The 18,546-nt window shown below is 44.5% G+C and overlaps 6 protein-coding genes across 12 annotated transcripts; 3 read left to right on the top strand and 3 right to left on the bottom strand.

The window, feature by feature from the left end:
• Positions 1 to 125: 125 nt before the first annotated feature.
• Positions 126 to 5,722, bottom strand: LOC6558102 (mediator of RNA polymerase II transcription subunit 24). The gene is made up of 7 exons (XM_001983558.2): positions 5,475 to 5,722; positions 3,502 to 3,588; positions 3,282 to 3,439; positions 2,249 to 3,094; positions 1,833 to 2,193; positions 951 to 1,774; positions 126 to 891 (listed from the first exon to the last, which is right to left on the bottom strand). Exons 1-7 carry the CDS (start codon positions 5,562 to 5,564, stop codon positions 276 to 278), a joined length of 2,982 nt encoding a protein of 993 aa, XP_001983594.1. The 5' UTR covers positions 5,565 to 5,722; the 3' UTR covers positions 126 to 275.
• On the top strand, positions 3,858 to 5,448 carry LOC6558283 (chaperone protein DnaJ 1). The gene is made up of 2 exons (XM_001983559.3): positions 3,858 to 4,544; positions 4,600 to 5,448. Exons 1-2 carry the CDS (start codon positions 3,947 to 3,949, stop codon positions 5,331 to 5,333), a joined length of 1,332 nt encoding a protein of 443 aa, XP_001983595.2. The 5' UTR covers positions 3,858 to 3,946; the 3' UTR covers positions 5,334 to 5,448.
• A 534-nt stretch (positions 5,723 to 6,256) lies between the features above and the next one.
• LOC6558124 (WD repeat domain phosphoinositide-interacting protein 2) lies at positions 6,257 to 9,660 on the bottom strand. Of its 7 annotated transcripts, none has more exons than XM_001983560.3 (6): positions 9,119 to 9,274; positions 8,737 to 8,823; positions 7,884 to 8,645; positions 7,280 to 7,423; positions 7,093 to 7,220; positions 6,257 to 6,986 (listed from the first exon to the last, which is right to left on the bottom strand). In XM_001983560.3, exons 2-6 carry the CDS (start codon positions 8,805 to 8,807, stop codon positions 6,778 to 6,780), a joined length of 1,314 nt encoding a protein of 437 aa, XP_001983596.1. In that variant the 5' UTR covers positions 8,808 to 8,823; positions 9,119 to 9,274; the 3' UTR covers positions 6,257 to 6,777. The 7 variants fall into 7 exon arrangements, with proteins under 7 accessions (XP_001983596.1, XP_032593314.1, XP_032593312.1 ...); XM_032737423.2 differs by having other exon boundaries at positions 6,260 to 6,986; positions 9,123 to 9,660; XM_032737421.2 differs by having other exon boundaries at positions 6,262 to 6,986; positions 7,280 to 7,438; positions 9,119 to 9,263.
• A 139-nt stretch (positions 9,661 to 9,799) lies between these two features.
• LOC6558767 (steroid hormone receptor ERR2) lies at positions 9,800 to 13,591 on the top strand. The gene is made up of 3 exons (XM_001983561.2): positions 9,800 to 10,275; positions 11,091 to 11,667; positions 12,189 to 13,591. Exons 2-3 carry the CDS (start codon positions 11,113 to 11,115, stop codon positions 13,107 to 13,109), a joined length of 1,476 nt encoding a protein of 491 aa, XP_001983597.1. The 5' UTR covers positions 9,800 to 10,275; positions 11,091 to 11,112; the 3' UTR covers positions 13,110 to 13,591.
• Positions 13,362 to 16,041, bottom strand: LOC6557618 (UDP-glucuronic acid decarboxylase 1). The gene is made up of 2 exons (XM_001983562.3): positions 14,809 to 16,041; positions 13,362 to 14,383 (listed from the first exon to the last, which is right to left on the bottom strand). Exons 1-2 carry the CDS (start codon positions 15,628 to 15,630, stop codon positions 13,868 to 13,870), a joined length of 1,338 nt encoding a protein of 445 aa, XP_001983598.1. The 5' UTR covers positions 15,631 to 16,041; the 3' UTR covers positions 13,362 to 13,867.
• A 260-nt stretch (positions 16,042 to 16,301) lies between these two features.
• On the top strand, positions 16,302 to 18,543 carry LOC6558029 (glycylpeptide N-tetradecanoyltransferase). Its single transcript, XM_001983563.3, has 2 exons — positions 16,302 to 16,683; positions 16,843 to 18,543. The coding sequence occupies exons 1-2, from the start codon at positions 16,446 to 16,448 to the stop codon at positions 18,054 to 18,056; spliced, it is 1,452 nt and encodes a 483-aa protein (XP_001983599.1). The 5' UTR covers positions 16,302 to 16,445; the 3' UTR covers positions 18,057 to 18,543.
• The last annotated feature ends 3 nt before the right edge of the window (positions 18,544 to 18,546 follow it).

The following is an 18,546-nucleotide window of genomic DNA, read 5'->3' as shown; positions in this document are numbered from 1 at the left end:
GTGAAGATTGCCAAGAACTAATAATTGTCGCTCCTCCTCCGTAGCATGACCTCGATATATATAAATAATAGTATTTGGAAGCGTTGCATCATATTAAGTTTAAATAATTGATTAAATACAAATGGTTAAGATCGGGCGCATATATACATCGAAACAAGCCTAAGGTACATTTATTTTCATTATTTTTGTTTTTAATACGCATAAGTTCATATTCAGTAATTATCAATTAAACCCGATAAGCCATTTATTAGATCTTATTGATCAGCCCTCGCAGCTCACAGATGGATGCTGTGCCGCGCCAGCTGCATGTTGCGCCACAGACACAGATCGGCGACAGCGGCCTGACGGCCGCTCTGCGCTCGCAGATCGTAGAGGCGACTGATGAGGCCGACGCGTATATCATCGGTGGCCAGCACCTTAAGCAGCTGTTGCATCAGATTGGGGGGCAGCAGGCGGAGCACGGGCGCCACCCGCTCACCGCCGCACTCGACGAGCAGCGAAATAAACTGATAGACGAAGACGGCCTTGGGCGACAGCTCATCGCCGCTGACGAATTGCAGAAAGACGCGAAAAATGTGCTTAACGCTCGAGTGCAGCGGTTCCTTGAGATTGACGGGTGTGGCACGCAGCAAGTCGGTGTTGGGAGTTGTGCCCCCGCCCACCAGCATGGAGGCGACAGCATTTGTGGCGGCCTCATTGGAATTATCGCTGCATTCGCTAAACACTTTGCGCACCTTGGCCGCACTCGTCGACAGCAGTTCATCCTCGTCATGGGAACGTGAACGCTTCTTCAGTGCGCCGGCAGCCAAACTGCGCGTCTCCAGGCAGGAAATGATGCAGTAAACACAGAGTCGGGCCAGCACCAGAGATTGCGGCTCATTGATGTCATCGCTGCAGGGGATTAGAATATGGAATCAATCAATGAGGCAACTTGTATTAGGATTACTTACCCCTGACGACGTAGAATCAATGGTGCCACCACATACTGCAGCAGTGCCTCCGTGCTGCGCTCAATGTCCAGATGCATCACAGCGAATACAATGTCCATGCACTTGGCCATATCCCGCATATATTTGCAGCTGAGCAACTGTTCCGCCAGTTGGGTGACCAGCCAGGAGGCGCCACCAGCCAGCAGCAGCGATTCCAGTGTCTGTGCCGCACGCACCGGCAGATGGCCGGCGTCATGGACACTGCGCCAGCATTCGCGAAACTGTTCGATGAGCGGTGTGTGCGAGATGAGACGGGATTTGGTGTTGGGCGCCGGATGCACATCGTGCTGCATTTTGCGTATGACCTGGTAGGAGAGGGCGAGGCGTTCCTTGGAATTCTCCTGGCTGGACAGCTCCTCGGTGGTGAGCGGTGCCAAAAACTGTTGAATCATATTCAGGGGCTTGAGCAACTCCGTTTCCCGTACGGAATACATGTAGGCGCACAGGAAGGAGGTGGCGCAGACGGAGAAGCTAAACAGACGCCGCTTCATGTTGTCCAAAATGCTCTTGACATCCGCAGAGGATAGAGTCTCCTGCTCCCAGGCAATCAGCACGTGATGTAGCACACCGGGCAGATTGAGGCAGATGTCCTGCCAGGTAAGACTGCTGGGCTGTTTCAGTTGTGCCGCCGCCTCCGGTTTGCTCAGACTCAGCAGCAGTTCATCCACAATGCTATCATCGCACAGTGCCAAGATCTGTCGGGGATTCTTCAGCTTATTGCGCTCCATCATGCATTCGCGCACCCATTTCTCGAAGAAGGAGTCGCCACGCTCCGACAGCACCACCTGCAAAACACACACTTGAAATACAGACTGATCAAAAGGGGAATAGGCGTCGACTCACGTCCGATCCGTAGGTCTGCACAATGCTGGTGAGCATCAGGAAGGAGACATCGAACAGCGTGGAGCGTATTACGGACAGTTTGCCCAGTTCCCCGGGCACCTGTTTGGAGTTCTCGTTGCACTGAATCAGCCGCGAGACAAAAGTCTTGAGGAGACCCTCCACGGTGGCCACAGATAGTATCAGCTCAAAGTTATTGCCCACTGGCACCTGGCAGAGAACATTCACCATGTCCTGCACCTTATTTGTGCAGAGCGTTTTAAGTACGCCCGAAAGAGGCACCTCGGCACGCTTAATGTAATTTATGTTCGACGGCGTCTGCTGGCCATTGACGCATTTCTTGAGCAGCAGCGAGGCGGCCTCACTGCAAGTGAAGTGTTAGTTACAAGGAGGAGATCTACACCAAGAATATGTCTTACCGCTGACTGGCGAATTTCTTGACATGCACATCGTTGACTAGCTGCTGTTTGGTCCAGTCGTTGAGAAGGAAGTCAATGATATTGCACGAGCATTTCGTGGCCATGAAATCTAGCAACAAATTATCCTCGATGAGCAGCTCCAACGCCTCGACCAGTTCCGGTATGTAGTCTGTGGGGGGCAATGGCTGCTCACCCGGCACACGTTGCAGTGTGTGTAGCTGTTTGATAATGTGCGGCATTTTGAAGAGCATAAAAGCACCCCACATGGTATCCGGACTGGTGTCCGCCACATTGCTGAGCGTGAGGAAACCGGCACGTATAATCTCATAGAATAGACGGGTATTCGTATAACCCTTGAGACGTTGCAGCATTTGCAATTCGGCCACATAGTATGAGGTGTCCTTGCAGGGATTGAGCAGCACCTCAACCGCAAGCAGTGGCTGAACACAGCAGGAGATCTTCTCAGCCGATGGCAGTGGATTCAAGGATTGCAACTCCAACTGTTTGGCATCAATGTACGCTAATTGTTTCAACTGCTGCTCCGCCGTGGCTGAGCTTAACGTAAAATTGGAGTTGGTCAGCGATCCCTTGATGCTTGCATACAGTTCACGCATCTTGTCCAGCGAATCCACTTCCTCGTGACAGCCCACATTCAACATGGCCAAAGCGAACTGTTGCTTCGTCAGGTGCTCGACGAGCAGGCAGCTCTGATCCAACATATAAGATTGTTCGGCGCTCAGCTCGCCACGCATCTCGTATTGCTGCAGTGTCCTGGCAAAGATCTGCATGATCCACAGCACCAGCTGCACCATGGCACCAGGCAGCAGCGTCTCCTCCGATTTAATGCTGGCAAGATAAAATTTGCTTTAGATTTGATGTTCAAATATGTTTACACAGTGCGATTTATTATTAGATCTGCTTAACCATCGATCCTAATTCTTGTACGAATGTGAGAATCTTCGTCGGGTTGAGGGTTACTACTTTTATCCCTAGGTTGGTAGGGGGAGTTTTCCCTCCACATTTGGACACTTACCGACAGGTGATGCCATCTATAATGCTGACCAGAAACTCAAGCAAAGCAGTTACACAATAGACGCGTCCCAGTTTATCATATTTGGCGATGCAGCGAAGAACAGCCGCATGCGAGACAAGATGGGCGCACAGCGAGTGCTTCAGATAGTTCAACACCAGCTACTTGGTAAGGAGTAAAGGGTTAGAGAAATGGTTTCCGGTTGATGTGGTTCTTCACTTACTGGATTCGCTGTGGAGCCGATCACAGCCTGCTGCAAGAGACAGTCGGCCAAATTGTAAACATCGCCGCTAACACCTCGTGGTAAGACCTGTAATATGGGAATTGCCATCAATGTAAATGTGAAATTAATTTATTTATATAACTAATTAATTAAAATTGTCATAAGTGTATCAATTACATCTGCTATAAAAATTCTGGCTGGCGACCCGAGGCTGTCCCTGATCATATAAATACTATCAGATGGAACAGTTATCCCCATGAATGAATCTCTGGCTTGGGATCTAACCAAGTGAGAGTTGTGTAAGGTGTCATTAGAGTTTTGAGATGTACAAAAGTCTACGTATTTACAGACAAACATAATACAAACTTTAATTTGTAATTAAAGCGCTTACAAATACACAAAATATTTATATATAGTTATTTTCATTTCCAAAGCGCGCTTAAGGATGTTACGCCCAAGTTTGCTACGTATTCAGAATAATTTAATGAGTTTCTTTAGTGGATCATTGAGATTGAGACGACAGCCACAGCTGCTGCAGATGCCGTTGCGACTAAAGCACAATAAAGCACAAGCCCAAGCCGGCAATATATCGCAGTGGAAGCGTCTGATTAGTCAATATCAGTTTCGCACCAAGAAGGAAGTCTACTATCCGGATCGCAGCTCGGAGATAAAGCGTCCAACACTGATGGCGACCAAACAGTCGCTGCCTGTTGCGAGGCCGCAACAGCAACGTGGCCTGCCCAAGGACTACTACTACAAGGTGCTGGGCGTTAATCGGCTTGCGAGCGTCCAGCAAATACGCAGCGCCTTCTATGCGCTGGCCAAGCGTTATCATCCGGACTCCATGCACTCCGAGGAGAAACTGAAACACTTTCAGGAGCTATCCAATGCCTACAACATATTGACGGATGAAACAAAACGTTTGGAATACGATCAACTGGGTGGCATTAAGGATGAGCAGGCATTTCTCGAGCAAGCCGGCAATCCAATGCACATGGACATGTCGCTCAAATTAGATGATGCAGGTGTTCCCAGTCAAGAGGGTAAGGACTGTATTCCCACTATTAGATTTCATCCACAATTCTCCTCCTTCCTTAGAAATCCAAAAATTGACTAGCAGCGAGTTTGATTTACCGCTGACATTTGTGGAGGCCACCGTTGGCTGTAAGAAGCGTTTGGATTTGCGTTATTTGCTCAAATGCGATAGCTGCAAGGGCAAATCGCAGCTAATGGCCAATCGGGATGTGGGCAAAGAGCCATGCAGACGCTGCAATGGCACCGGCAAAGTCACAACCAAAACGGTCACCTACACAGCGGTCAACACTTGCAGCCAGTGCAAGGGAAAGCGTTATATCAATCGCAATGATTGCGATACATGCCACAATCGTGGCTATGTCCTGGGCAATGTGGAGGTGCTCATCACAGTGCCGGCGGGCTCTAAGGCAGGAGATGTGGTCAGCGTTGATAATCCGAATACAAGGCAGCGGGTCAACTATCATCTGCAGGTGCCAACCAATGATTACTTTCGTCGTGTCGGCAACGATATCCATACGGATAAGTATCTAAACATATCGGATGCGATATTGGGCGGCACTTTTTCGGTACCCGGTCTCTACGAGAATGTCGATGTGCGCGTCGAGGCCGGCACGCAGTCCCACACCAAAGTGGTGCTCAAGAATAAGGGAGTGCGCACTCGCGAAGGTGCCGGCAATCACATCATAACGCTCAAGGTGCGCATCCCGTGCAATTTGTCCGTGAAGCAACGCCAACTGGTGCTCGCCCTGGCCCAAGCCGAGGAGCCCGTTTTCGAGTTCCACAAAAGTAATGTATAATTCAGGGCGGGTGTAGCAGAGGGGGTAGAGTGTAGCAATGATAAATTGTGTTCAATAAAATTCTCAATGTAAACGCTGTATGTCTGGCAACTCAACTTTGAGTGATTTATAAATATTTGTTTTTTTTTTCTTTTTTTTTACCTTCTTTATGTTAATGCCCCATTGTGAGTCGGACCAGCGTTCACGCCACGCCACATTAATCAGCTGAAGGATCTTGTTGTTCTCCTTCATAACGTTCAATTGCTGCCTAATGTCAGGCACCTATTGCATTATTTGCAGGACACAAGTCCTATAAACAATTTATACAAATAAACAAGCACGAAGAACTGTTTATACTTTTAGCCGACCGTAATTCTTCCTGTGTGCGTGAGCAATTTCACTCTAGGGATGGTGCATAAATATCGTATGCATTTCTTGAATGGCAAGAAACTACTCGATTCATTTGATGTTAGGGCTGATTCATAATTATCGATAATCGTTCAATTTTTGACTAGGGCTTGCGCGCGAAATTCAAATGACCAAAAAAATAAATCAAATTTGTAATTTATTGAATACAATAAAGTAGCGCATGATTGTGTTTTTTTTTTTTTGTAAACTGCTTTAAATATTATGTTCTAAAATGTTTGACTTTGTACAAAATATATATTTAAGAGTATATATATATATATATATGCCGAAAATTGTTCCTCCATTGCGCACTTCAAATTTGATGTTTTCACTCAATCTTTTGTGGTTTGTTGATTATTTTGATATTTATATATAATATATATATAATTGTAATTGCAAATATAACATTAAACATGCTAATGCGCTGAGTAAAGCTGTGTGTAGTTAACAAAGAAATTATAGGTAATGCGTGAGATTTCTCGGTGGATTGTCGAGGGATAAAACGGAAATAAAAATAAATTATTCATATTTATAAATTTACAAAGGCGATTTATTTAATAAGTGATTAAATGTTGAAAGCAAGTGTGTAAATATTAAATTTAAAAAACTATAACAGCTAACTTAAAATTGTATGACAAAAGCATATTCTCTACCAATGGCAGCGCCACGAACATAACTTAAAACTAAAAAATTGCTTGCTTGAGGAAGGGTTTTTTCTTCATTTTTTAACTTGTCACTCAATAATGCTTGGATCTATATATGTATGCTTTAACTTTTTACTTATAAACCGAGGAAGAATCGTCATTGATTAATGTTAAAAGCTAAGTCTAAGACCTATTTCATTTATTTACTTATTTTTGTTTGCGCCACACACACGTCGCCAGCTGCATGACCCAAATTCAATCACTTTTATCATCGTCGTCCTTAGTACTTTGAGGAGTGAGTTCTGCCTTTTTTTTCTTTCATTCATTCATTCTTTCTTTCTTTAAGTTATGTTTGATGTACTTCTTCGTCTTCTGTTGCTGTGGTTGGTTTTGAGTGAGTTGTTGAATTGCACCTAAGTGGACGAGGAGGTGGAGGAGCCGGCCGGCGGTTCATCGCCCTTAACGGCGGAGGCATAGCTGGCGCCAGCATTTCCACCGCCCGTTGAGCTACCTGGCTTGTCAGTTGTCGCCTTGCCATCGCCTCCAGCAGAAGCAGCAGCGGCTGCAGCAGCACCACTTGGAACACCGGCAGCACCACCAATGCTAACATTACTGTTCAGACCTGAAGTATGAGGTGAGTCAACTAAATAATTTGTTTTTGGTATTGGTGTGTGTGTGTTGATGGTGTGTGTCTGTGTGTATGGGTATATTGCATTTACTCTAAGCACCTTTGACATCCATGGCATAATTATCGTCCAGGCGAAGATCATGTCGCTTTATCAACTGACACTCTGCACCCTCAACCGAGGGTATGGAATACACATACAAATAACCGTCCTGTGAAGCAATCATCAGCCTGCAAAGGAGGATCATTTGATGATATATACTATAATAATATACTATGAGTGGACTCACCTTAGCTGCTTCTGTATCGTGGTAATGGCGCACATGCGTCGCACACCCGCCTCCGGCAGCGTGACCGAGGCAAAAGCCCGTCCCTGGCTGAACACATCGGTCACCTGGGTCGGCAAGTAGCTGGTCACCGTTTTGCTCAAGAATCTAAAAAACGAGTAACTTGCATGAGAGAATAGATTTGATGAGTGGTTGTGATGGTGGTTGGTGGTTTGTTTTTGGGTGGTTTACCAAAAAATGAAAGAAAAGAAAAATAGTTAAATGTCAAGTGCAACACACAAAAAAAAAAATGGATTGAGGGGAGTGTATGTGTATAAAAATATCTATTTATATGTATATATGTAGTATATACACCATAACCAACATACAGCATTAGCTACACAACAATTATAAGCTAGTACAGTGGTCGCTCAAATAGTTAAACTCAAGTTCAAGGGCTGATTTTAAATTGAAAAGGATTCTATTAATTAAAAATGATATTTTTACAAAAGCAAAACTAAATATTAAATGATTATTACCGGTTGATTACTTTCTGGTAATTCAAAAATACCGAGCGACCACAAAATAACAAAAACATCTCCCAACACCTCCTCCCCCCTGCGCTTACCCCATCCAGTCGTCGCTGGACTGTTTCCCATGATCATTGCTATCGGCAGTGCTGCGATCCAAACGAAATATGTGCACCGTCTCCGTATTCGAACTGGATACCAAGTAATCGGCGCAAGAGCTGAACGAGAGCGAGACAATGGAGACGCAACGTTTGAGACCACGACGCAGCTCAAAGAGCCGACTGCCATCCTGGGCGCTAAAGACCCGAATCACGGTGCCACGCTCACTGGCCGTGGCAATCTCTGTGCCCGACGGGCTGAACGCGATGGCAGCGAGCGGTGTATCATGGGCCGGTATCATTGTCTTGGCATGCAAATTGATCGCATCGAAGATCTGCACCTCGCCCGAGGTCACGCTGCCCGGATAGGCGAGATAACAGTGATCCGACGATGAGGAGAGCGCACACAAGCCTAACGGATTGCAGGGCGTATCGCGTATGGTGTGCACCACCTTCATGTCCTGTATATTGTGGATGTACAGCGATTCCTCCAGGCAGACAATCAAACGTTCGCGATTCAGCTTGACGGCCAGGATTGTGTTCGAGTACGAATAATTGCAGATTTCGCTCTGCTTCTTGAAATGACACACCTTCAGTTTGCGTGGCGCACGCTGCGACACAATGGCAACCAGAGAGCTCTCGAAAAGACGCTCGATCAGAAATAGATCATCGCTCTTTGTTGTATAGATTTTGTCCAGTGTTGAGTCAACGGAACCGAGACTATAAAGGCTATAACTTCCACTGGTTGCCACAGCCAGAGAACTAAATAAATATATACATATATAAATATATAGATACATCAAAGTTAAAGTCTTGCATACATATACATTAATTAGAGTTCAATTTCACTTACGTTATGTTTTGATTGAAATTGACAAACACCTCGCCCGCATCAACATCGGGTCGCCCAAGCAGGCTCATCATTTTGTCTCTGTTTCGCCTGCAAATAAGTAACGAAATCGAATTCTATTTTCAGTGGGTGGAGCCAATAACAACAACAGCAACAACAACAACAAATAGCATAACAAAGTTCAAGTCAACGTGAATTAACTTCAAAATATGCTGCAGGGATGGGCAGCATTTTATTGTGGATTGCGTAGTATTTAGGCGAAGTAACAAAGCAGATATAGACATATATATAAATATATATGTGCATATGGGGAAAGGTGTATTTTGGGCTGATAAGCACCAACAACAACAAAACAAAACTAACACGTAGGGGCAAACGCACTTACTTGCCTGTGACTCGAACACCTTCTATATGCTATCAGAACTTTGGGCAACTCGTGCTCGAACACAATAACAATTGTTCTATTGTTAAAACTGTCTAATTTAATGGTATTTCTAAAATTATTTCTATCGCGCAATTGTTTTTGCTATGTTTTGCACTAGAGATGGCCTGGATTTGCAGGCGATATTCTGCAAGGCATAAATATCGATATCATGCATCGATAGAGTTCGATATTTGCAATATTATTATTTTCCCTTTGGTGTATTATTATATTAATTTTGAGTATATCAACAGTTCTGGCATTACATGTGATCGATAACAGCTGTTCTGTTACGACTCTGTTAAAATTTGATAGTGCTACTCCCTTGAGCTGTTAAATTAAATTTACGTCGCCTCTTTCTTTTTTCCTTTCTTTATGAAAGCCATCTATCAATTTATTTTTACATTAAAACCCTCTATAATTACTAAATAATAATTGATTTGATTTCATGCCGATTTAAAAACGAGAAAAAGCCCAATAAACAATCAGTGGCCTCTGCCAATAACTGAAATATGTAAAATGTTACATCTTAGGGTGCCCACAGCTGTTCTGTACTGTGTATGTATGTCTTATTTATTGTGTGTTTTATTTGTGTTAAAAAATATCTGTAAATATTTGGCGTAAACAGATAAAAAGCTAATGCTAAAATCGTAGCCTTCTGGCAGTTCGCACGGCTGCTTGGCTGTTGACAATAACAAGCCACGTTTTGTAGCGTGCCAAAAACAGTCGTCTCCAGTCAGCATACGAGTAAAAGTTTAATGGGCGCAAAAATTGCAATATGCATAATAGTTATAAATGCAGACAGGAATTAAATACGCTTCAACAAAAGGCAAGCAACGTTGTCTGCAACACACACACTCGCAAATTTCTGTATAAGTGACACGGCTGAAGATGCAAACGGGCAGACAGACAACAAAAGCCATAACAAAGTGCTACGAACCAAAATAAATGCATATGCATGAATATAAATATATATATGTCTATGTATGTATGTTATGTGCATAGCGAAATGTATTGACTGGATTCTGATTGGATCACTGAAATTTACAATTAACTGTGTCGAATATAAGCACGCTCGTTGATTACATTTACAACTTATCAAGATCTTTACGAATTTTTATGTAAGTATATTCCACAGAATTACGAACATATACACATATATGTAAATATATATATATATAATATCAACAAACACACACCCCCCTCGTTGCTTTTGATAAGGCTGCTGGCAATAAATGGGAACGCGCACTAAAAACGTGCATCTCTTCAGTGTGGGACATCTCTTTTTTGTAATCAGGCTGTTATGTCGTGATTTATAGTAATGTTAACTATTTGCTATTTGTCAAGTGCACACACTCTACGCACAGTACCGTTATCTCGTTATTGTACTTTTCCACCGCGCCAAGTGCCTGCTAAGTAGGCATAGTACTATGCGAGCGAAAGAGATGGAGCGAGCACAGCGAAATCCTAACTGCATTTTGAGTAAATCGTTGTTTGTGCAGCGACTTAAATTTTTTTTTTGCTTTTGCATACCCTGTGCACATTTGAAAGTGGTAAACGGGTATAGTAGGATAACAAAAAATGATTGTCACATGTAAAAAGAAATATTATTAATCAGAATGGTAAGCTGATCTAATCTGTTTTAATTTAATTGATTATTGTGTATGCGCAGCTAGGGTATCTTTGAGTCGAAACTAAAGCGCATTTAGGTTCTTTTTGTTGCTGTTGTTTACGTTCATTAATAATTAGAGGCGCTGCTGCTTTTATCATTCCGCGTGTACTTTTGACATTTCAAATCCAATCAGAAGCACTGATTATGCAAATGTTGAAATTAATTAACAGTGATCTTCTTGGTCGTTAACAGTGCTCCTCTTAACACTGATCTTCACGATTAACTGTGTTTTTCTTGGTAATTAAAAGTGTTTTCTTGTTGCAGCTCAAGCAACCAGCACTCGAACATGTCCGACGGCGTCAGTGTGCTGCATATTAAACAGGAGGTGGACACTTCATCGGCCGGCGGTGCCAGCAATTCCTGCTGTAGTCCCAGCTCCAAGGCAACGACGACGACTGGTGGTGGCCACAACAACTCCAGCAATAGCAACAGCGGCATGAAATCCTCACCATCTGTGTCGCCTGAGCGCCAACTCTGCAGTTCGACCACATCCCTGTCCTGTGATCTGCACAACGTCTCCCTCAGCAACGATGGCGATAGCAAATGTGGCGGTGTCTCCGGTGGCGGTGCCAACAACTCGAGCAGCGCAAGCGCCAACGCGAGCAGCGGCTCTGTGCGCGACGAACTGCGTCGATTGTGCCTGGTTTGTGGCGATGTAGCATCTGGATTTCACTATGGCGTCGCCAGTTGCGAGGCCTGCAAGGCCTTCTTCAAGCGCACCATTCAGGGCAACATCGAATACACATGTCCCGCCAACAACGAGTGCGAGATCAACAAGCGACGACGCAAGGCCTGCCAGGCATGTCGCTTCCAGAAGTGCCTGCTCATGGGCATGCTCAAGGTATAGTTGATAAGAAATCGAAAATATTCATAAATTAGAATCGTAGCTAAAAAATGCATTCTACTTTAAATAATATATATTGAGGGAATATAGCTGCTGAGGCGAGAATGGGGGCAGTGAGGCACCTAACAGGACCAGAACAGTTTTGTCGTATAGAAAGCTCCAGCTTAGAAGGGATAAGCGAGCTGGGCAGACAAGCCAAATATCAGAGCCGATTTAAGCAAGTAATAGCCATGGGAAAGAACAAATTTGGAATACTTACCGGTCCCTGGACAGTACGTTGTAGACTGAGAAGTTAGCTAATCAAACTAGGTGCTGTCAGCAGCGAACTCGGTTTACTAAAGATGAGAAAGAATCGTCCTACAGAAGAGGGAGCACTTGTGCTGGAATTAGAATTGACAGAAGAGCTACATGCTCAGAAAGGGTACAATAGATTGTAATCTATCTAATAGATCTAATAATGATTTAACTTTAAATAATAACCAGTATTACTAATCTCAATTCGCATGTTTTTGTTGCAGGAGGGCGTTCGTTTGGATCGCGTGCGTGGTGGCCGACAGAAGTACAGACGGAATCCGGTGTCCAATTCGTACCAGACGATGCAGCTGCTTTATCAGTCGAGCACGACATCGCTGTGCGACGTCAAAATACTCGTTGTGCTCAATTCCTATGAACCGGACACGCTCAGCGTTCAAGCGCAGCAACAGCCGCATACGACGACGACGGCATCGAGCTGCAATGATGAGGCATCCTCGTCGTCGGGCAGCATTAAGCTGGAGAGCAGCAGCAATAGTACACCGAATGGGACCACTTGCATTTTTCAGAATAACAACAACAATGATCCGCACGAGATACTTAGCGTGCTGAGCGATCTCTATGATAAGGAGCTGGTCTGCGTTATTGGCTGGGCCAAGCAGATACCTGGCTTTATGGAGCTGCCACTGAACGATCAAATGAAACTGCTGCAGGTGTCCTGGGCAGAGATCTTGACGTTACAATTAACATTTCGTTCGCTGCCCTTCAATGGCAAACTGTGCTTTGCCACGGACGTCTGGATGGATGAGTTGCTGGCCAAGGAATGCGGCTATACGGATTTCTACTATCATTGCGTGCAAATTGCACAGCGCATGGAGCGCATTTCTCCACGCCGGGAGGAATACTATCTGCTGAAGGCACTGCTGCTGTCCAATTGTGATATACTGCTGGACGATCAGAGCTCGTTGCGTGCCTTTCGCGACACCATCCTTAATTCCTTGAATGATGTCGTCTACCTGCTGCGCCACTCCTCCGCCGTCTCCCATCAGCAGCAGTTGCTGTTGCTGTTGCCCTCGTTGCGCCAGGCGGACGAAATACTGCGTCGCTTCTGGCGTGGAGTGGCACGTGATGAGCTAATTAACATGAAGAAACTGTTTCTTGAGATGCTCGAACCGTTGACCAGGTGAAAGTGAGCCAATTAAAAAGCAGCAACAGCAGCAGCAGCAGCAGAAATTGCCAGGCGATTTAGATTTTAGGTCCAGGTGCAAATATTGATTTAAGTTCTATATGCTAGTTACTAATACTAATTATAAGCATTCAAGGTTTAGCTCATAAAGTGTATATAGTTTATAGTAGCGTCGACAGTCAGTGCATAGTATGTGTAAGTGAATTATATATATATATATATATATATACTAAAGTAAAGTAAACTATATATATTGTATTGAAAACTTAAAGCCATTTAATCGACTACCAAAACTATCAAAAACTACTTGACTACTAATTATACAAAAAGGCAGAATTTAACACACAAAAACACTGATTTCAACTTATGCACTAATTATGAATTAGTCGAATTTATGTAATTCGTTAAGGGTATTTCGTATTTGCAACTTCATTTGAAACTAACCCTGATGAAGTCATTAAATTGATATCATTATTTCTATAACACTGAACTCTATTATAATATTCCGTGATTGCTGACGGATGGCATTACGAATACCCTTAGAACACCTAAACGTTTAACAAGAGGACACTTTTTCTGAGCGGGAAAGGTGAAGGAGGTGGGGGGGAGTAGGAGAAAGGCATATGATTAGCGCTATCGTTGGTCTTATTTACATATTGCAGACTAGAGACGTTCCCAATTACATAAATTGGCTCTTACAGGCACACACTTGACATTTCTATGTAGAATTGATATTGTGATTTACGTATTTTATATTAATTACGGCCGACTGCGCTGCAGATCGGGCGACTCAAAGTACTTTCGGGAGCTCTCCTGAAAGCGATCGCTGCGCGCCAGCTCATTACGAAAATAGGATATGGTCTGCCTCAGACCCGCCTCCAGCGGCACTTTTGGCTCCCAGTTGAGTCGCTTCTTGGCGCGTGTGATGTCCGGCTTGCGTCGTTGCGGATCATCCTCCATTGCGCTGATCTGTTTGATCTCGCTGGTGCCACCCACCAGAAGCCTAATGATTTTCGCAAATTCCTCAATCGTCTGCTCCACGGGATTGCCCAAGTTCACCGGCTGCGTATAATTGGATGCCATCAGTGCAATCATTCCATCGACCAGATCCGAAACGTATTGAAACGAACGCGTCTGTTTGCCATTCCCATACACGGTGATCGTCTCGTTGCGCAGGGCCTGCAGTATGAAATTGGACACCACCCGGCCATCGTTCATGTGCATCCGAGGTCCGTACGTGTTAAAGATGCGCGCCACGCGTACTTGCACCTTCTCCTAAAAAAAAAAAAGAACGAGGCAACTCATTAAATAGTGTCGGATAAAAACAGTGTAAACATTCAAGTAATTTCATGTTTTTTAATATCTTATCGTTGTGCGTTGTAATTGCAATGCTCCGACACGCTAGCATGCGTGAAATGATTTAATCACTGAGAGATTATATTGACTTGTGCATGCAGTTTGTGACTCTCAATGTTTTTGTAATATGTTAAACCTAATAACAGCTAGTTGTTATATGTGTATATATAAAGTATATACAATCTCAAATAGTTGCTCCATTTGTTAGGGCATTTAAGCATCGCTCACAATTCTCTTCTGTTTTGCTCGCAATTAAATTCAATGCATCGCTGCACGTTTTCCTAAGTTCCAATTAAATTGGAATCCGGAAAGTATCGTATTCTCATCTTTCCACATTCCCTCACCTGTTTGGCATAGGCATAGCTGAGCGTCTCGGAGACACGTTTGCCTTCATCATAGCAGGCGCGAGGGCCAATGGGATTTACGTGGCCCCAGTAGGTCTCGGGCTGTGGATGCACCGTGGGATCGCCATAGACCTCAGAGGTGCTCGCAATCAACACCTTGGCCATGACACGCTTGGCCAGACCTAGCATATTGATGGTGCCCATTGTGTTCGTTTTTATCGTCTTCACCGGATTGTACATGTAATGTGGCGGAGATGCTGGTGACGCCAGATGATAGATCTCATCGATCTCGATGAAGAGCGGATTCACAATGTCGTGATGGATGAGTTCAAAGTTCGCGTGTCCCAGCCAATGTTCCACGTTGCGCTTGCGACCCGTAAAGAAATTATCCACCACAATGATCTCGTGGCCCTGTATCATCAGATCGTCAACGAGATGGGAGCCTACAAAGCCGGCGCCGCCAGTGATGAGGATACGTTTGCGATTCTTATAGTTGAGGTACTTGACTTTAGGATATTTGCGTGGCGTGCTCGCCTGCAGAGAGCGCACCTTCTCCTCCAGCTGTGCCAGCTGCTCCTTGGTGTGCATCAGCTCCTGTCGCTGTTGATGCAACAATGCATTTTGCGCCTCGTACGCGATTTGCAGATTACGCTGCACTGCATCCTCGGTGGGTGGCCACTGCCTCTGCTCCTCGACGAGCACATTAGCCAAGGGGCTGGAGTTGGAGTTGAAGCTGATCACAGTTTTATAAAAATAGATTAGCACCACAAGTGTTATTGCCGTGACAAAACCAATCTTGACGCGTTTCTTCATCAAGCTCATTGTGATGACGACAACGATGACAACCAGGACAGCAGTGTGTGCGTGACGGTGTATTTAAAAATGAAACAAATTTGTTCTCCGCTGCTGCTAGTTCTTCTTATCAGCAAGTGCGCGTCCCACACAAACCCCGCATGTTTATTTTGATACTTTTGTTTACCCACAAAGCGAGTCGAAGTAATTTTCAATCACGCCGAGCGACGCTCAGCTGTTTTTGCTTGGAACAGCTGTTTTCGCTGCCCGCTCAAAACAGAGTCAACAACAGCGTGCCTTACGAAATGCCTCGTTACTCTGTCGTTAACGGTTTTTCCTTATTAATACTTAATTTCAATCCAATTATTGCGCAAGGAGCTTCAATCGGTGGTTTATCGGCACTGATCTTTGAAATTAATGTTAGCTTCCTTCACTCCTCGAGTTAGATGCGGTAAAACTATCGAAAGATATTTTGTATTTATTTCAACATATTAATTGCAAGTGTACACTAGATTTACTTGTTAGCGCCCTGCTGATCTTGGATATTAAATATTTTACAATTCTTGATGTTTTATTGTGGATTGCGCATCTATATAACGCTCGATAGCTGTATGTATAATCGATATCCGTTCGATAAGTCAAACAGCTTTTTAGAGTTACCATTTTGTCGTTTTTGTTACATTAACTTGATAGCAAGCGCTGCTGTCGTTCTTTTGTGCGAGATCTGGCAGCTGCGTTCTGAGTCAGCTGCTTGAAGTTTTGCGATTTCATTGCAATTATTTTTTTTTGCTAAGATATTTATTAATCCCCAAAATAATAATTCCAAGCGCAAATCAAAATCAAAGATGCCGAACGAAAATGCGCCCGCTGCCAGTCCAGATGATAACAGCGAACAGAGCGAGCTGCAGCAGAAGGCTAAAGAGGTAGCAACAGCATCGGAACAAATACTGGCAAGCACCATTGCCGGCTTGAAATTGGTGGGGCCAGGGTCAACTGCCTCAGCGAGCACCAGCAATAATAGCGAGCCGGCGGATCAGACGACGACGCCAACCAAAAATTACAACAATTTGCCGTCAGATTCCAGTAAGTCGTTAAAAGTCTCTCTAGCGTTGAAATTCTTATTAGAGTGAGGTTAGGTTAGCTGCCAGGAATATGCGATGGTGTTTATATATGTGTGTGTGTTTTTTTTTTCTTGTTTTGATGCACGCATAAATTTGTTAATGGTACATTTTTAATTTATAGGTAAGCAAGCGGTGCTGCAGGCGGTAACCGATGCGGTGAACATCACACGCCAACAGGCAGAGAAATTTACGTTCTGGTCAACGCAGCCGGTACCAAAGCTGAATGAGGAGGTGACCACCAACGAGTGCATCGAGGCCAACAAGGATTTAACGGAAATACGCGCCGAACCGTACACCCTGCCCAGTGCCTTCAAGTGGGTAACGTTGGACTTGAATGACACCGCCGATCTGAAGGAGCTGTACACGCTGCTCAACGAAAACTATGTTGAGGATGATGATGCCATGTTTCGTTTCGATTATCAACCCGAATTCCTCAAGTGGTCGCTGCAGCCGCCCGGCTGGAAGCGTGACTGGCACGTCGGTGTCCGGGTGGAGAAGTCCGGTAAACTGGTCGGCTTCATTTCGGCCATACCCAGCAAATTGCGTGCTTACGACAAGGTTTTGAAAGTGGTTGACATTAATTTCCTGTGCGTGCACAAAAAGTTGCGCAACAAGCGTGTTGCTCCCGTCCTAATAAGGGAAATAACGCGACGCGTCAATCGCACTGGCATCTTTCAGGCTGCCTATACCGCTGGCGTTGTGCTGCCCACTCCAGTCTCTACCTGTCGCTATTGGCATCGATCGCTGAATCCGAAAAAGCTGGTCGATGTGCGCTTCTCGCATTTGGCACGCAACATGACCATGCAGCGCACCGTTAAACTCTACAAACTGCCCGATCAGCCCAAGACGAAGGGCTATCGTCGCATCACGTCCAAGGACATGGATAAGGCGCACAAGCTGCTCGACGAGTATCTGAAGCGATTCTCGATGGGACCCGTATTCAACAAGGAGGAGTTTCGTCATTGGTTCACGCCCAAGGAGGGCATCATCGATTGCTTTGTGGTTGTCGATGAGAAAGGGAACATCACCGATCTAACCAGCTACTATTGTCTGCCCTCGTCCGTGATGCATCATCCGGTGCACAAGACACTACGCGCCGCCTACTCATTCTACAATGTGTCGACGAAAACACCGTGGCTGGACCTGATGAACGATGCCTTGATCTCGGCACGCAACGTACAAATGGATGTCTACAATGCCCTCGACCTGATGGAGAACAAGAAGTTCTTTGCGCCACTCAAGTTTGGTGCTGGCGATGGCAATTTGCAGTACTATTTGTACAATTGGCGCTGCCCGCCCATGCAGCCCGAGGATATTGCATTGATACTCATGTAAAAGCGTTCCGCATTTGTTCCGCCATCAACCCCCCCCCCCCCCACAAAAAAAAAACCGAAAGAGAAACAGGCCCAATCACAAAAATGCACTTTCCGCATACGCAAATGAACGATACAAAAAAAAAAAACTAAAAAAAAATCGAAAGAAAAAGCTACATTCTCGTCGAGTTCACGTTAATTTAAAAGCGCAAAGCCTAATCCGGTTCTGTAAAAGTCTAACTTTAATTAATTAATTGAATTAAGTATATAGGCAAATGTGAAATTCACAAGCGTTTCTGTGCTCGCTATTATTATCGCTCTAAAATATCTGATATTTGCATCTTGTAATTCCTCGTTTAACGAATTCTGTGTCCACTCACTGCACGCAGTCATTTGATTTGAATTTGAATTGTTTCCATACGTTTCCAATGTCATGTGGAATGCATTTTTATATTGCAGCTGCAAAGCTTTGAATTATTATTAAAAGAAAAACGAATAAAGTGAATAAAAAT

Source organism: Drosophila grimshawi, unplaced genomic scaffold, assembly GCF_018153295.1.
Source record: "Drosophila grimshawi isolate 15287-2541.00 unplaced genomic scaffold, ASM1815329v1 contig_44, whole genome shotgun sequence".
In the NCBI taxonomy this organism is placed as follows: Eukaryota; Metazoa; Arthropoda; class Insecta; order Diptera; family Drosophilidae; genus Drosophila; species Drosophila grimshawi.
This window is presented reverse-complemented; position numbering and strand designations above follow the sequence as displayed.

What these genes read in the sequence shown, in the direction of transcription:
- LOC6558283 (XM_001983559.3), top strand. Translation starts at nt 3,947, where the DNA reads ATGTTACGCCCAAGTTTGCTACGTATTCAGAATAATTTAATGAGTTTC. An exon ending in AGGTGTTCCCAGTCAAGAGG is followed by an intron (nt 4,545 to 4,599) that starts GTAAGGACTGTA and finishes CTCCTTCCTTAG; the next exon opens with AAATCCAAAAATTGACTAGC.
- LOC6558029 (XM_001983563.3), top strand. Translation starts at nt 16,446, where the DNA reads ATGCCGAACGAAAATGCGCCCGCTGCCAGTCCAGATGATAACAGCGAA. An exon ending in CAATTTGCCGTCAGATTCCA is followed by an intron (nt 16,684 to 16,842) that starts GTAAGTCGTTAA and finishes TTTAATTTATAG; the next exon opens with GTAAGCAAGCGGTGCTGCAG.
- LOC6558102 (XM_001983558.2), bottom strand. Translation starts at nt 5,564, where the DNA reads ATGAAGGAGAACAACAAGATCCTTCAGCTGATTAATGTGGCGTGGCGT. An exon ending in ATAGATGGCATCACCTGTCG is followed by an intron (nt 3,095 to 3,281) that starts GTAAGTGTCCAA and finishes TTATCTTGCCAG; the next exon opens with CATTAAATCGGAGGAGACGC. An exon ending in AAGAAATTCGCCAGTCAGCG is followed by an intron (nt 2,194 to 2,248) that starts GTAAGACATATT and finishes CTTCACTTGCAG; the next exon opens with TGAGGCCGCCTCGCTGCTGC.
- LOC6558767 (XM_001983561.2), top strand. Translation starts at nt 11,113, where the DNA reads ATGTCCGACGGCGTCAGTGTGCTGCATATTAAACAGGAGGTGGACACT. An exon ending in TGCTCATGGGCATGCTCAAG is followed by an intron (nt 11,668 to 12,188) that starts GTATAGTTGATA and finishes TTTTTGTTGCAG; the next exon opens with GAGGGCGTTCGTTTGGATCG.
- LOC6557618 (XM_001983562.3), bottom strand. Translation starts at nt 15,630, where the DNA reads ATGAGCTTGATGAAGAAACGCGTCAAGATTGGTTTTGTCACGGCAATA. An exon ending in GCTATGCCTATGCCAAACAG is followed by an intron (nt 14,384 to 14,808) that starts GTGAGGGAATGT and finishes TTTTTTTTTTAG; the next exon opens with GAGAAGGTGCAAGTACGCGT.
- LOC6558124 (XM_032737409.2), bottom strand. Translation starts at nt 8,807, where the DNA reads ATGATGAGCCTGCTTGGGCGACCCGATGTTGATGCGGGCGAGGTGTTT. An exon ending in ACGATACAGAAGCAGCTAAG is followed by an intron (nt 7,221 to 7,279) that starts GTGAGTCCACTC and finishes CCTCCTTTGCAG; the next exon opens with GCTGATGATTGCTTCACAGG. An exon ending in TTATGCCATGGATGTCAAAG is followed by an intron (nt 7,008 to 7,092) that starts GTGCTTAGAGTA and finishes CAAATTATTTAG; the next exon opens with TTGACTCACCTCATACTTCA.